The 11,031-nt window shown below is 40.4% G+C and overlaps 1 protein-coding gene across 5 annotated transcripts in view; it reads left to right on the top strand.

Annotated features, from left to right (window-relative positions):
- Window positions 1-217: 217 nt before the first annotated feature.
- Window positions 218-11,031, top strand: part of MDM2 (MDM2 proto-oncogene) — a 39,236-nt gene continuing 28,422 nt past the window's right edge. Inside the window, exons 1-5 of one of the 5 annotated variants that reach the window (XM_088452495.1) lie at window positions 218-397; window positions 1,356-1,440; window positions 1,566-1,640; window positions 1,769-1,902; window positions 7,136-7,185. In XM_088452495.1, the coding sequence (XP_088308621.1) occupies window positions 369-397; window positions 1,356-1,440; window positions 1,566-1,640; window positions 1,769-1,902; window positions 7,136-7,185 (373 nt within the window). In that variant the 5' untranslated portion in view covers window positions 218-368. Of the gene's footprint in view, window positions 398-763; window positions 899-1,064; window positions 1,142-1,355; window positions 1,441-1,565; window positions 1,641-1,768; window positions 1,903-7,135; window positions 7,186-11,031 lie in introns of those variants that run through there. The other 4 variants (XM_088452489.1, XM_088452491.1, XM_088452503.1 and 1 more) reach the window with 4 other exon arrangements.

The raw sequence follows: 11,031 nt of genomic DNA, 5'->3' as shown, positions 1-11,031 counted from the left end.
CGATTCGTCGTCACGATTCATCGAAATCGGCCAAATCGTGTAAAATGTCGCTATGTGTGTGGGCACCTTTACACAGCACATCTGGGTGGATGTCAGACAGCCCTTCTCCACTTTTAAATGTGTATTATTATGTAACTGCAGTTGCTGAACGTTATTTCCCTGTCCGATGCCAGCAGTCTCCTCTGCTCTCCCCCTCAGTCCCCACGTAGCTGCTGCACCCCCAGCTGGCCAGGAGAGGGCGCCAGCGGTGAGACGACGCCGCGCACTGCATGCCGGACAGTGGTGTCGGTGGTGCGCACCGGGCCCGGTGATAATGATATAACGATGTGTATGAAGAACACGGGGCGCTAGGTCCATGCGGTGACACCATGGAGGACGAGGGCTTCCCGGAGCTGAGGTGGGTGTGTGGCATCGGCGCCTGTAGTCAGCAGTAGCCTGAGGGAGGCACCCGGTGAAGTAGGCCTTGCGGCCTATGTGATTGGCGCTGTGTGTGTGTGAGGGGGCCGCATCCTCCGCCCATGCTGCCCGTACAATAGGCAGGTGGGGGCAGCAGCTCCGAGTGCATCCCGCCCTGCCCTGTGTGCAGCTACACGTGTGCTGGACCTGCGCCCACCGTGACCTCCCATATACGCCGCGACCCCATGCCCCATAGACACGGCGGTGAGGCCATCCCAGGGGTGTGGCGGCACCTACAGCGCCCGCCCGTGCAGTTATTATGATAGTAATTACTACGGCGTATTGTTACTGTGCGGCGGCGGCTGTGCGTTATAGGGCGCAGCTTCCGCTGTATAACACGGCAGTGTCTGTGTGGGGTGACTCCGCCGCTGCCGGGAATACCCGGAGAGAGAGCAGTGCGGCACAGCTGGCACCATGGCAGCAGGGTGTGTGAGGGCTAGAGGTGGGTAGGTGACAGCTGGCAGGGTGGGAGTGGATGAGCCGTTGGTGTGAGTGAGTGGCGGAGGTGAGTCAGCAGCTGCTGCGGTCATGCTCAGACATGCACAGTATCTGCCAGGGATCTAGTCCCGACATGTCCGCTCACACACACACATTTAAAGAGACACAGCAGGCGCCTATCTAACAGCACTTTACAGGGAGCGCAGCTCCAGCACAGCCAGCACTTTACCTCTTCTATTTATACACGGTAAGAATGGATCTGTCTCCTTGTGTATGTGCTGTAGTCCCCTGTCTCTGCCTGTCAGCAGAGCGTCAGCTGTATGACAGTGGGTCTTATATTTTCTGTTAACATTTATTAAATAATAAATAAATAAATTGATATATGAACCATATATGCTAATGGATTTTTCATTTAATCTTATGTATTCTTGTAAGTGATCTAATATATTTCTGGGTTACAGGCAAGGGTGCAATATGAACATATCCTCAACTCCTATAAATTGTTTAGAAAGCTCTCCAGTGATGGCAACTGACACAGAGACCCTGGTAAGCTGAAATACAAAATCTGATGGATTTGGCTTTAAATCCACAAAGCGTTTTTTTTCTTATTTTTACTACCATATAACCAATTTCTGAGTTATGACCCTTCTCTTTACAACTTTTTCTTTTAGGTTAAACCAAATTCACTTCTACTGAATCTGTTAAAATCTGCTGGTGCGCAGAAGGAAACATTTACAATGAAAGAGGTGGGCATTTCATATCTGTTTTAATAATAATCACACCATGTGCAGTTATGTTATGAGTACATTTTACCATGATGTGATATGTTTTATATTATATAGTTCATTGCATTGTCTTCGTACTTGCGCTATAGGTTATTTACCATCTTGGTCAGTACATTAAGGCCAAGCAGTTGTATGACGAGAAGCAACAGCATATTGTCCACTGCTCTAATGATCCTCTTGGAGAACTATTTGGGGTACAGAACTTCTCTGTAAAAGAACCCAGGTAACTTAAAAACATAACATGTATATAACAATATTCCTATGTCATATTTTTATAGTAGGGATTTTAGTAGATCTAAATACCTACTAATGTCAGTTGTGCTGCTGTTATATCATTGTATAGAAATACTTCGTGTGTAGATTTTTTTATTCTAGGTATTTTTGATCCATCACCCTCTTTATGATTTGAGTAATCGTCACTATAGACACTAAGGGTGAGGGGGATATTTTCCTCAAAATTAGGGTGATTTCTTTTATAAATACTAATTGCTATTTTATTATGAGTTTATTGCTAGGATGTGATGCAAAATTTTAGCTAAAAGTGATGTTACATTTTTATAAAATTTGCCGCCAGCGTATCTATAGTAGTACACATTTCTACATCTCCTTACAGATTTAAAGGAAAAAAATTAAATATCATTATGCCTGTGCTCCTGACAAGTGATCTGCACTGTTGGGACTGCATTACTACATAGACAGAACACCGGAACTTTTGGCCAAAATGTACTTTCTAACAATGTTATAACATAGCAGCTACCAAAATGAATCCAAAGAATAAAAGCTACAATAAAATATAATAATTTTCTAGTCTACAATTTTAATATAAAATCTTCTCTGGGAATTTTGTTTGATTTTGAGAGAACCTAATTAAAGGGTAATTCTTCTCTTGGAACAACATTTTTAGGAGAACTCGCTTAAATGTAAGCTCTCGTAAAGTTTACAGATTGGCGCTTATCAGTGTTATGCTCCTGCTTTCTGCGTCGTTCTTGTAGTGGGCAAAATCAATAGTTTCGTCAAATTACAAAAAGCGATGGCAGTTTTTTTGGGGGGGGTTTTAGTACAGCACAAAATTCCACACTGTCATATATTGAGGAAATAGAACATGATGATGATTATTCTGAGTTGGAAGCCAAGCAAAAAAGACAAATAACTTTGCATCTGGAACAAAAAAATGTTGCAATGCAAGGGGTGCAACACTTTTTTTTTTTTTTTTTTTTTTTATGCATGGTAAATATATGCAAATGCTGGACAGCTTAATTTCTACACTAGCCTCTAGACATAATGCAAGGACACAGATGTGGATGAGGTAGGAGTGGACTATGAGACCGGACGAGAGCCAAGCTTGCGAGTGCTTACAACAGTGTTTCCCTTCTCTAGTCCTCAGGGACATAACAGTGCATGTTTTACAGATCTCCTAGTTAGTGCAGAGGTATATTCATGATTTTTTTTTTTTTTTTTTTCGAAGATCCACAGGTGGAACTATTATTTAAATTGTGATACTGAGGAGATCTGTAAAATATACACCTTTAGGGCTCCCTGGGGACTGGTGAAGGGTAACACTGCCTTTCAATACAATGGGTATCCGAATGACCATTCTTTGCTGAATTCTCCAGGCAGCATACACTGGCTCTGATTTATTAGCTGGGTAGAAGGTGAAAATACAAAGGGGGTGATTCTGAGTTGGGAACAAAGCAAGTGCATCTTGGTAAAAACATATTGCAGTGCAGGTGGGGCAGATTTTAAATATGCAAAGAGATTTAGATTTGATTAATGTGTGAGGGACATGCCCAAATTCAAATCTACGATGCATGGAAAAATAAAATTGCACCCCTTCTATTGCAACATATTTTGTCCAGGTACAAAGTTACTTGCTTTTTTCTTTGATTTCAATTCAGAATCATCCCCAGTGTTATGACCATTCCTCTTTATACATTTTATCAAGACCAGAGCACGTATATTTACTGTGGGGATGAAAATAGTGTTTTACCTGCATATTTATTAAGCAGTGGATTTTAAAAACCTTTTTTTTTTTTTTTTTTTTTTTTTACAGATGTTGTCTGCCATATTTAAAAGGCCTATAATAGTAAATGCAAAATCAGGCTGGTTTTGCACTTAGCATCATTGCCCTTTTAAATCTGGCAGACAAAATTTGTAAAAAGCAACCGGTTTGTAAATCCACTGTATAGTAAATACGCCCCTTAATCTCAAAACCATTATGTCGAGTGTGATTTACTCTAATCCACAGGTTCTCAAACTTGATTCTCAGGACCCCAAACAGTGCATGTTTCCATGCTTCCTCTCAAAATCACAAGTGAAATAATTATCTCCTCCTGTGGATCCTTGTATAGTGTACTGACACATTTTAAAATTATCTGTCAGATATCTGTCCAATCTGGGTGGTTGAAATGAAAATCTGGTAATGTATGGGTGCAAATGACAATCGACCATTTGCTCACAAACACTGCAAAACAGACAAAAATGGTCCTTCCGACAAATTGGTTAAAACATACGAATTTAACAAATTTGAACAATTGTTTTTTTGTCCGTTTTCCAGTGTTTAAAACCATATGATCGACTGTCATTTGCTCCCATACATTACCAGGTTTTCATTCCAACCACCCAGATTGGACAGATATCTGACAGATAATTGTATAGTGTATGCCCAGCTTGAGTAATGAGTTCACCTCTGCACCTGCTGGGTGACCTGGAAAATGTGAACTGTGTGGGGTCCTGAGGACCGAGTTTGAGTACATCTGCTCTAATCTTTGAACAAATAACAGAACAGGCGCTTCCAAGTTAGGGTAAAAACAAGTTTGGTACAATTATTGTCAAGTCTTTTGATTTAAAATGTTTTTTTAAAAAGAAATGTCTATTTGAAATATTTTCCGATATCCAGTTACGTCAAAGAGATAAGAGCTTTCTTTATGTGTAGATTCGTCATAAATAAGTAACAAAATGTAACATTCTTACTTACATCTGACTTTGTATGAAACTGGCTTGTATGGTCCTCCTGCTTGTTTTCTTAATGTATAGTGGAATGAATCATCAGATGCAAACAAGATTGATATGAACTTGGTAGTATGATCTTCCACCTTAATATATTTTAAATCAAAGTAGATCCTCAATACCTTCTACAGATGCTGCTGCCATTCACAGTCCCGCACTAAGTGATTTCAGTACTGTGACTGGCAGGAGCATTAGCAGGATTTATTGAGGAGCCACTCTGATATAAAATATATTGAGAGAAGGAGGAAGATCATACAACCAAGTTTATATCAGTCTTGTATGCATCTGGTGATTCATTCTGCTATACATTATATTAAGAAAACAATTCAAGGACCATACAAGCAAGTTTTATACAAACTCAGATGTCGGTAAGAATGTAAAATTTTCTTCTCTAGAACGAATCTACACGTAAGGGGTTTCTATGGGCTCGATTCATTCAGCGCGATGCTGAATAGCCCTGGGAGGGAGCGCCCGGAGCGATTCCATTCACTGCGCTGTTTGGTCCAACTAAAGGATTTCTTCCTGAGGGTGCAAGGAGAAATCCGACAAAAGTGCTGGCCGTGAGGCTGTTTTCCGGTTTAGGGCGGCACTAACAGCCGCATGGCCGGCACTTAAGTCGGAGAATGCCAGCTCTCGCGACTAAACACCCATGTTAAGTTGCGAAAACCAGCATTCTCCGACTTAACTGGCAACTGTCGCATCAAACGGAATGCTCCAGGAGCTCCCTCCCGGGGTTATTCCGCATTGCGCTGAATTGAATCGAGCCCTATATCTCTGACGTAACTGGAGCTTGGAAAATAATATTTCAAATAGACATTTCTATTTGAAAAAGACTTGACAATAATTGTACCAACATTGTTTTTTCCCTAATTGGGGAGCGCCTGTTCTGTTTGTTCATATTATTTATTGTGGTGGGTCATCACCACGTGTGAATTGAGTTGCACCCCTTGTTGGAGCGCGGGTGATATACTCTCTTTATTCTAATCATATAAAACTGCATAAATACATCCTAACGGTTGATGCAAAGTTCTAGGTTATGCATGGGATAGTTAGATTGACTGAAAAAAATAGCTGTTTTTATAAGTGCCATATATTTTTTTTTTTTTTAGTGCTTCTAGTCCTTTTTAGGAGTAGCAGTATACTTGAGTCATTATTTGGAATAGTAGCATTTTTCTATTTGAAAGGATAATTCTGTTTCCTCTCCTTGACTGCCTACTTATTTTAACTGTGAGGATCCCAGCCCTGTGCCCTCTATCATTTGCTTTGTTGGGGAGCTTAAAGTAATATGGGGCCCCTATAACAAAATGAGAGATTTAGGAGTAAACTGCAAACAGAACCCTATGTTGGAGTTATCTCCGCTTCTGTTAGTGTGCCACTTGAAGTTGCTGTAGGAATGGTCCCAGTGCCTTTGTAATGTGATGGTTGGCGCATACGCAGGTCTAACAATGGACTCTGCTTGTAACTTCCTCCATGTCAAGGACCCATACAGTACAGGGATGATGATACCAGTACAGTTAAAGTAACAACGGTCAACAGAGAAGGGGGGTGACTTTTTTTTTTTTTCTTTTTTTTTTTTTTTGCTAAAAAGGGGGAATTCTCTTGTGTCTTATAGTTTTTTTTACCTTACCTATTTGCAATCTAACCGGCATGAATAAGGCATCCATGATGTGCCTGATGAGTCTGCTTTTACTGAGCTGTTCAAGGAAATTTTTGGTGATCCCTCTCCCTGTACACAAAGGTACCACCAGCAACATTGCTTCATGTCTAAAGACTTTTCTGCATTTAGATTGCTGGTGTGTTCGGGAAACATTAACCAAAGTGTTTGATGAAAGCTTTGGTTAATTAAAGCATCCTTAGCATGACATATCGCGGACTGTGCTGACTGTCATGTGTGCAACGCTTTATGGACAGAGAGAATAAATAGAGTTGCCGCTGGACCGCGGGCATGGAGTTTTTGCGCGTGGTTCCGAAAAGGGGGTGTGGCAGACCAGTGAGGGGTGTTTCCGTAAGTGCCTCTCCCCTCACAATGACTAGATGCCGAGTGCATGGCATCTATTCACCCAACGGAGAACGGCCTGCGCAACTCTTCCCACCCGCGGGACACTGCGGCCCGCCGGTGGGGAAGGCGCAGGGCAGGCTGTTTTATTGGGGTGCCGATAAAAGCGCATCTTGCCCCTTTAAAATCGGGCTGGGTGCGGTACCCTGCTAAAACAGCCTAGCAGGAACTCTAAATAACTCCTGTGTAGCAACTGGTAAGCATCTAACACATGAATTGACCCAGTGTAATGTATGTCAATTTTTTCTTTTTATGAAATCAGAAACTTGCACAGTTAAATAAAAAAATCGCATTTTTATTTATTTTAATTTTTTTGTCGATCATTTCACAAACTTGAGGCGTTTAGCTGGAAATGTACATACATTTTATAACACACACAATTTCTTTACTTCAGGAGGTTATATGCAATGATTTCCAAGAATCTGGTAACTGCTGATTCACAAGGTGAGTTGTTGACTTCTAATTGTAGTTTTTTTTTTTTTTTTTTTATATATATCTGTACTTAGGAAAAAAAATATTTACAAATAAAGGTGATGTTCAATAGGAAAATACATTAAATTGGTTTAAGCTTTCCAGACATCTTTCATCTGGTAGATCATCTGAAATGCTAGATTATTTTAATGAACTGTCATTTTATGTAACAATTTATTTGGGCTGTTACCGCTCCCTTTACAATAAAGTTTAGTATACATAAGTATTTTGTGAAGAGCGATTGGTGATCCTTTCTTCAATAAAGATAAAAAGCATAGTTTGTCATTTATACTTTTTGCAATTAAGATTTATGAACCATTGATCATTCTAGTGTACCTATTTCATCCTGTCTTCGTTATATTGCACAACATAAATATGTCTGATAGCTGGGGATAAAGGATTCATTTTTGAAAAAACTGTACTTAAAAGTAAGAATAGATTTAATTTTTTTTTTTATGTACTTTAGCTTTTGTTATATATATATATATATATATATATAGGCTGCTTCAACGTAAATAAATAACATAAGGTAGTGTCACTAATACCCCTTTCAGACATACGACCCGGGAAATTTCCTGCGCAGAACCGGGAATTTCTCCTAAGCAAATTCCCAGGTATTTGGTCGAGACCCCTCTTTCACATGACAGCGTCTATCCGGGAAATTCTCAGGTAGACCCCTTTCAGACATAAGCCGGGTTTTATAGATTACCTGCCCCTCCTAGCCTATCCCCTCTCCGGCTGCCGCTGATGATGTCATCAAAATGCAGCCATTTTATTTAATTATTCAATTATTTGTTTTATTACTTATTTGCCCTGGTGGTCCAGCGGAAGTGCCCAAATACCGCCGCCTCTCTTTAGCCAGACGCTGAGAGCCCAACAGCTGGCATCCCAAACGAAGGTAAGCGGGGACAGGTTAGCATAAGCTGCAGGGGGGGGGGGGGGGTTAGATTTAGGCACTCCCAGGGCGGAGGAGAGGTTTAGGGTGCGGGGACGGGGGCCAGGTTTAGGCGGCCCCAGGGGGACTTAGTGTTAGGAACCGCTCTGGGAGTTTCGGGGTTAGGCACCACCAAGGGAGGGTTAGGTGGGGGGCAGGGGTAGGTTTAGCCTACTTACCTTCTCCTGTCGGGATCTCTGCTCACCGGGCTTCCGGCATCTGTATTTCACCCGGCGGCTATTCAGCCGCCGGGTTATCATACTTATTCCTAGTTTTCCATGCTGGTATTCCTATTATTTTTGATAGGATCATTTTGGCATATTGTCTGGGACCCCTTTGTTTTGGGGGAAACGCAATGTAAATCTGGTCCCAGACTGCACGATTCTCTTCAAATCAACCAACTAAATTTCTGATTTGAACAGTTATCGTTCAGTGTATAGTACTGTAACAATGATCGTTCACAGCCTTTAAAATGAACACTCTGGATTGTTCAATTTTGTAGTGTATGCAGTCAGCTCATCTGCTGTCCCTGACAGATCGTCGTCTTTACGAACATGCAGTGTATGGCCACCTTAAGATTTATCTAGTTGTTGATCAGTTCTTTTGCGGTGTATGGTCAGCTTTATTGTTTGTAACTATTATTTGAATCCTCATAAAATAAAATATACTTTGTCAGCTCTCTTACTGATGCAGCTTAAAATATACCACCTTTACCTAGTTACAACTAATAAAAAAAGCTATTCTATTAAAAATGGTACCTCAGTACGTTTGCGTATTTTTTTATGTATAAATACTCCATGACTTATCAGGAGTCCATCTTTCAAAAAATCTTCAATATTTGTGTTGTGTTGATTTTGTTTAAAAAAAAAAAAAAAAAAGATCCTCCTTTTCATTTGAAACAGATACATAGGCCCTGATTCAGAGCCGGACGCTCTGACAGAGCGCTCGCTCTGAATCAGGGCCGTCCCTACTCCTTTTTGGAGCGGCCTCCTGGCCGCTCGCATAGCTGTGGGTGACCAATCACCATCGACAGCACGCCCCCTTTGGTGCGAGACCCAAGCCGTCGTTATTTGGGTCTTGCGCATGCGCACTTGGGCACCATCGACCCGCTTGCGAGCGCTCGAGAGCGGGTCTGAATCAGTCCCATAATCCATATCATCATAAGCAATGAAATATATAAATAACCATTGAGTCACAAAAATAAATTTTGCAATGCATATTTTCGATATCCAAAAAATATTAAAACCATGCTTATTTCTACATGTAATCTAAAAGGTGGAGAAAAAGAAGATTATTTGCTAAGGGTTCTCTTTTATAGTACAGTATTAGTGAATGCATTAAAACATTTAATTAAAGATTAGGTTAAGATAATGTGTCAACTATAAATATAATCAAATTAAACTGCTTTCAAATTGTGTGTTTCTTTTATTTTTGTACACAGAAGGAATATATTTCTATATTATATCAGGCTGTCTAATTGTTCAATACATTTGGTATAAGTTGTTTGCTAAATTTATTAGAACAATGGCCTGTATTATAATTAATGAACAATGTCAAATTTATTGAGCAACCAAGACAGCCTGATTCCTTCTGTGTACAAAAATAAACGTACACCATTTGAGAACAATTTATTTTATTTATATTTACAATTGACACACTATCTTAACCTTATCTTAATAGTTAAGTTTTAATCTATTACAAAACCATAAATGCCCCCAGCAGAGTCTTCTTTTTTCTCCCCCTTTTGGATTAATACTGCCTGACTGTAGGGAGCACCACCGACTACTTTATCAGTTATCCACTGTGTATTCATTCTAAAGTCTGTTTATCATAAATGTATATCTCGCACCTCGGATACCTGACAATTGCCACATTTTAGAGCATCACTCTATCTACATGTGTAGAAAAAAAAAATTGGTACCCATGTAAGAAAATGGTTTATTTCATGCCCCCTTTGAATGTTCATAAAATACCATTAATTTGCATATCTATTCTGGTACAAGCAAAGAAAATCTACCCAAAATGGACAGAAGTGTTTGTTTGTTTTTTATAATTTTAACTGAAACTGCAAGGAACTTTAATAATTTTTTTCTTCTCTAAACATCACCAAGAAATACTTTCTGCTTCTTCCTTTAACATCAATTGTTCATGCCAAGTAAGCAAAACTAGGGAACTTCACGTAGGATAAAATTTGCGCTTGAAAATAATGCCTTTGTTTTTACTAGTATATGTACAGGATGCGTTGCACTCGTACTTGATACTGAAGTTGTTAATCATGCATACTAAGGAGTATCACGCAGACCAGGGATTACTTACATTTTATTACGTTGTTCTCCAATTTTTGTCTCCAGTCATAGGAGAGAGGAAAAGCAAAGCTAAAAAGTTCTGTTGCTTCAGCCTTTATTAAAAATTCTAGTATACGCTATTAGCACTCACATTTACTTTGTTGATTTTTATATGTGAGTTCTGCTTGTGTATGCTATATTATTTATAATAATACCGGCTAAAGTACCAGAATCTATTTTCTTTCTAAGTTTGGAGAGAAAAAAATCGGCTTCAGTGTTCTACTCATGCTTATAAGAAATTTTCAGTTCTGCAGTGGTTCTCTGAGAATCTAGTGTTCCCGCTAGGCTGTTTTAGCGTGGCACCGTGCCCTGCCTGATTTTAAAGGGGCAAAATGCCCTTTTAGCGGCCCCCTGCTAAAACAGCCTACACTGTGCCTTTCCCACCTGCGGGCCACAGTGTGCCGCTGGTGGGAACAGTTGCGGTGGCCCATGCGCACGGCATCTTTCCACCATGAGGGGAGAGCTTGGGAGAAGCCTAGCACCTCCGTAAGTGCTGGGCATGCCCCCAAGTGTGACATATTGGAGGCATGTCACAAGGTC

This window comes from Taudactylus pleione, unplaced genomic scaffold (genome assembly GCF_031769625.1).
Source record: "Taudactylus pleione unplaced genomic scaffold, aTauple2 ptg000038l, whole genome shotgun sequence".
Lineage (NCBI taxonomy): Eukaryota > Metazoa > Chordata > Amphibia > Anura > Myobatrachidae > Taudactylus > Taudactylus pleione.
This window is presented reverse-complemented; position numbering and strand designations above follow the sequence as displayed.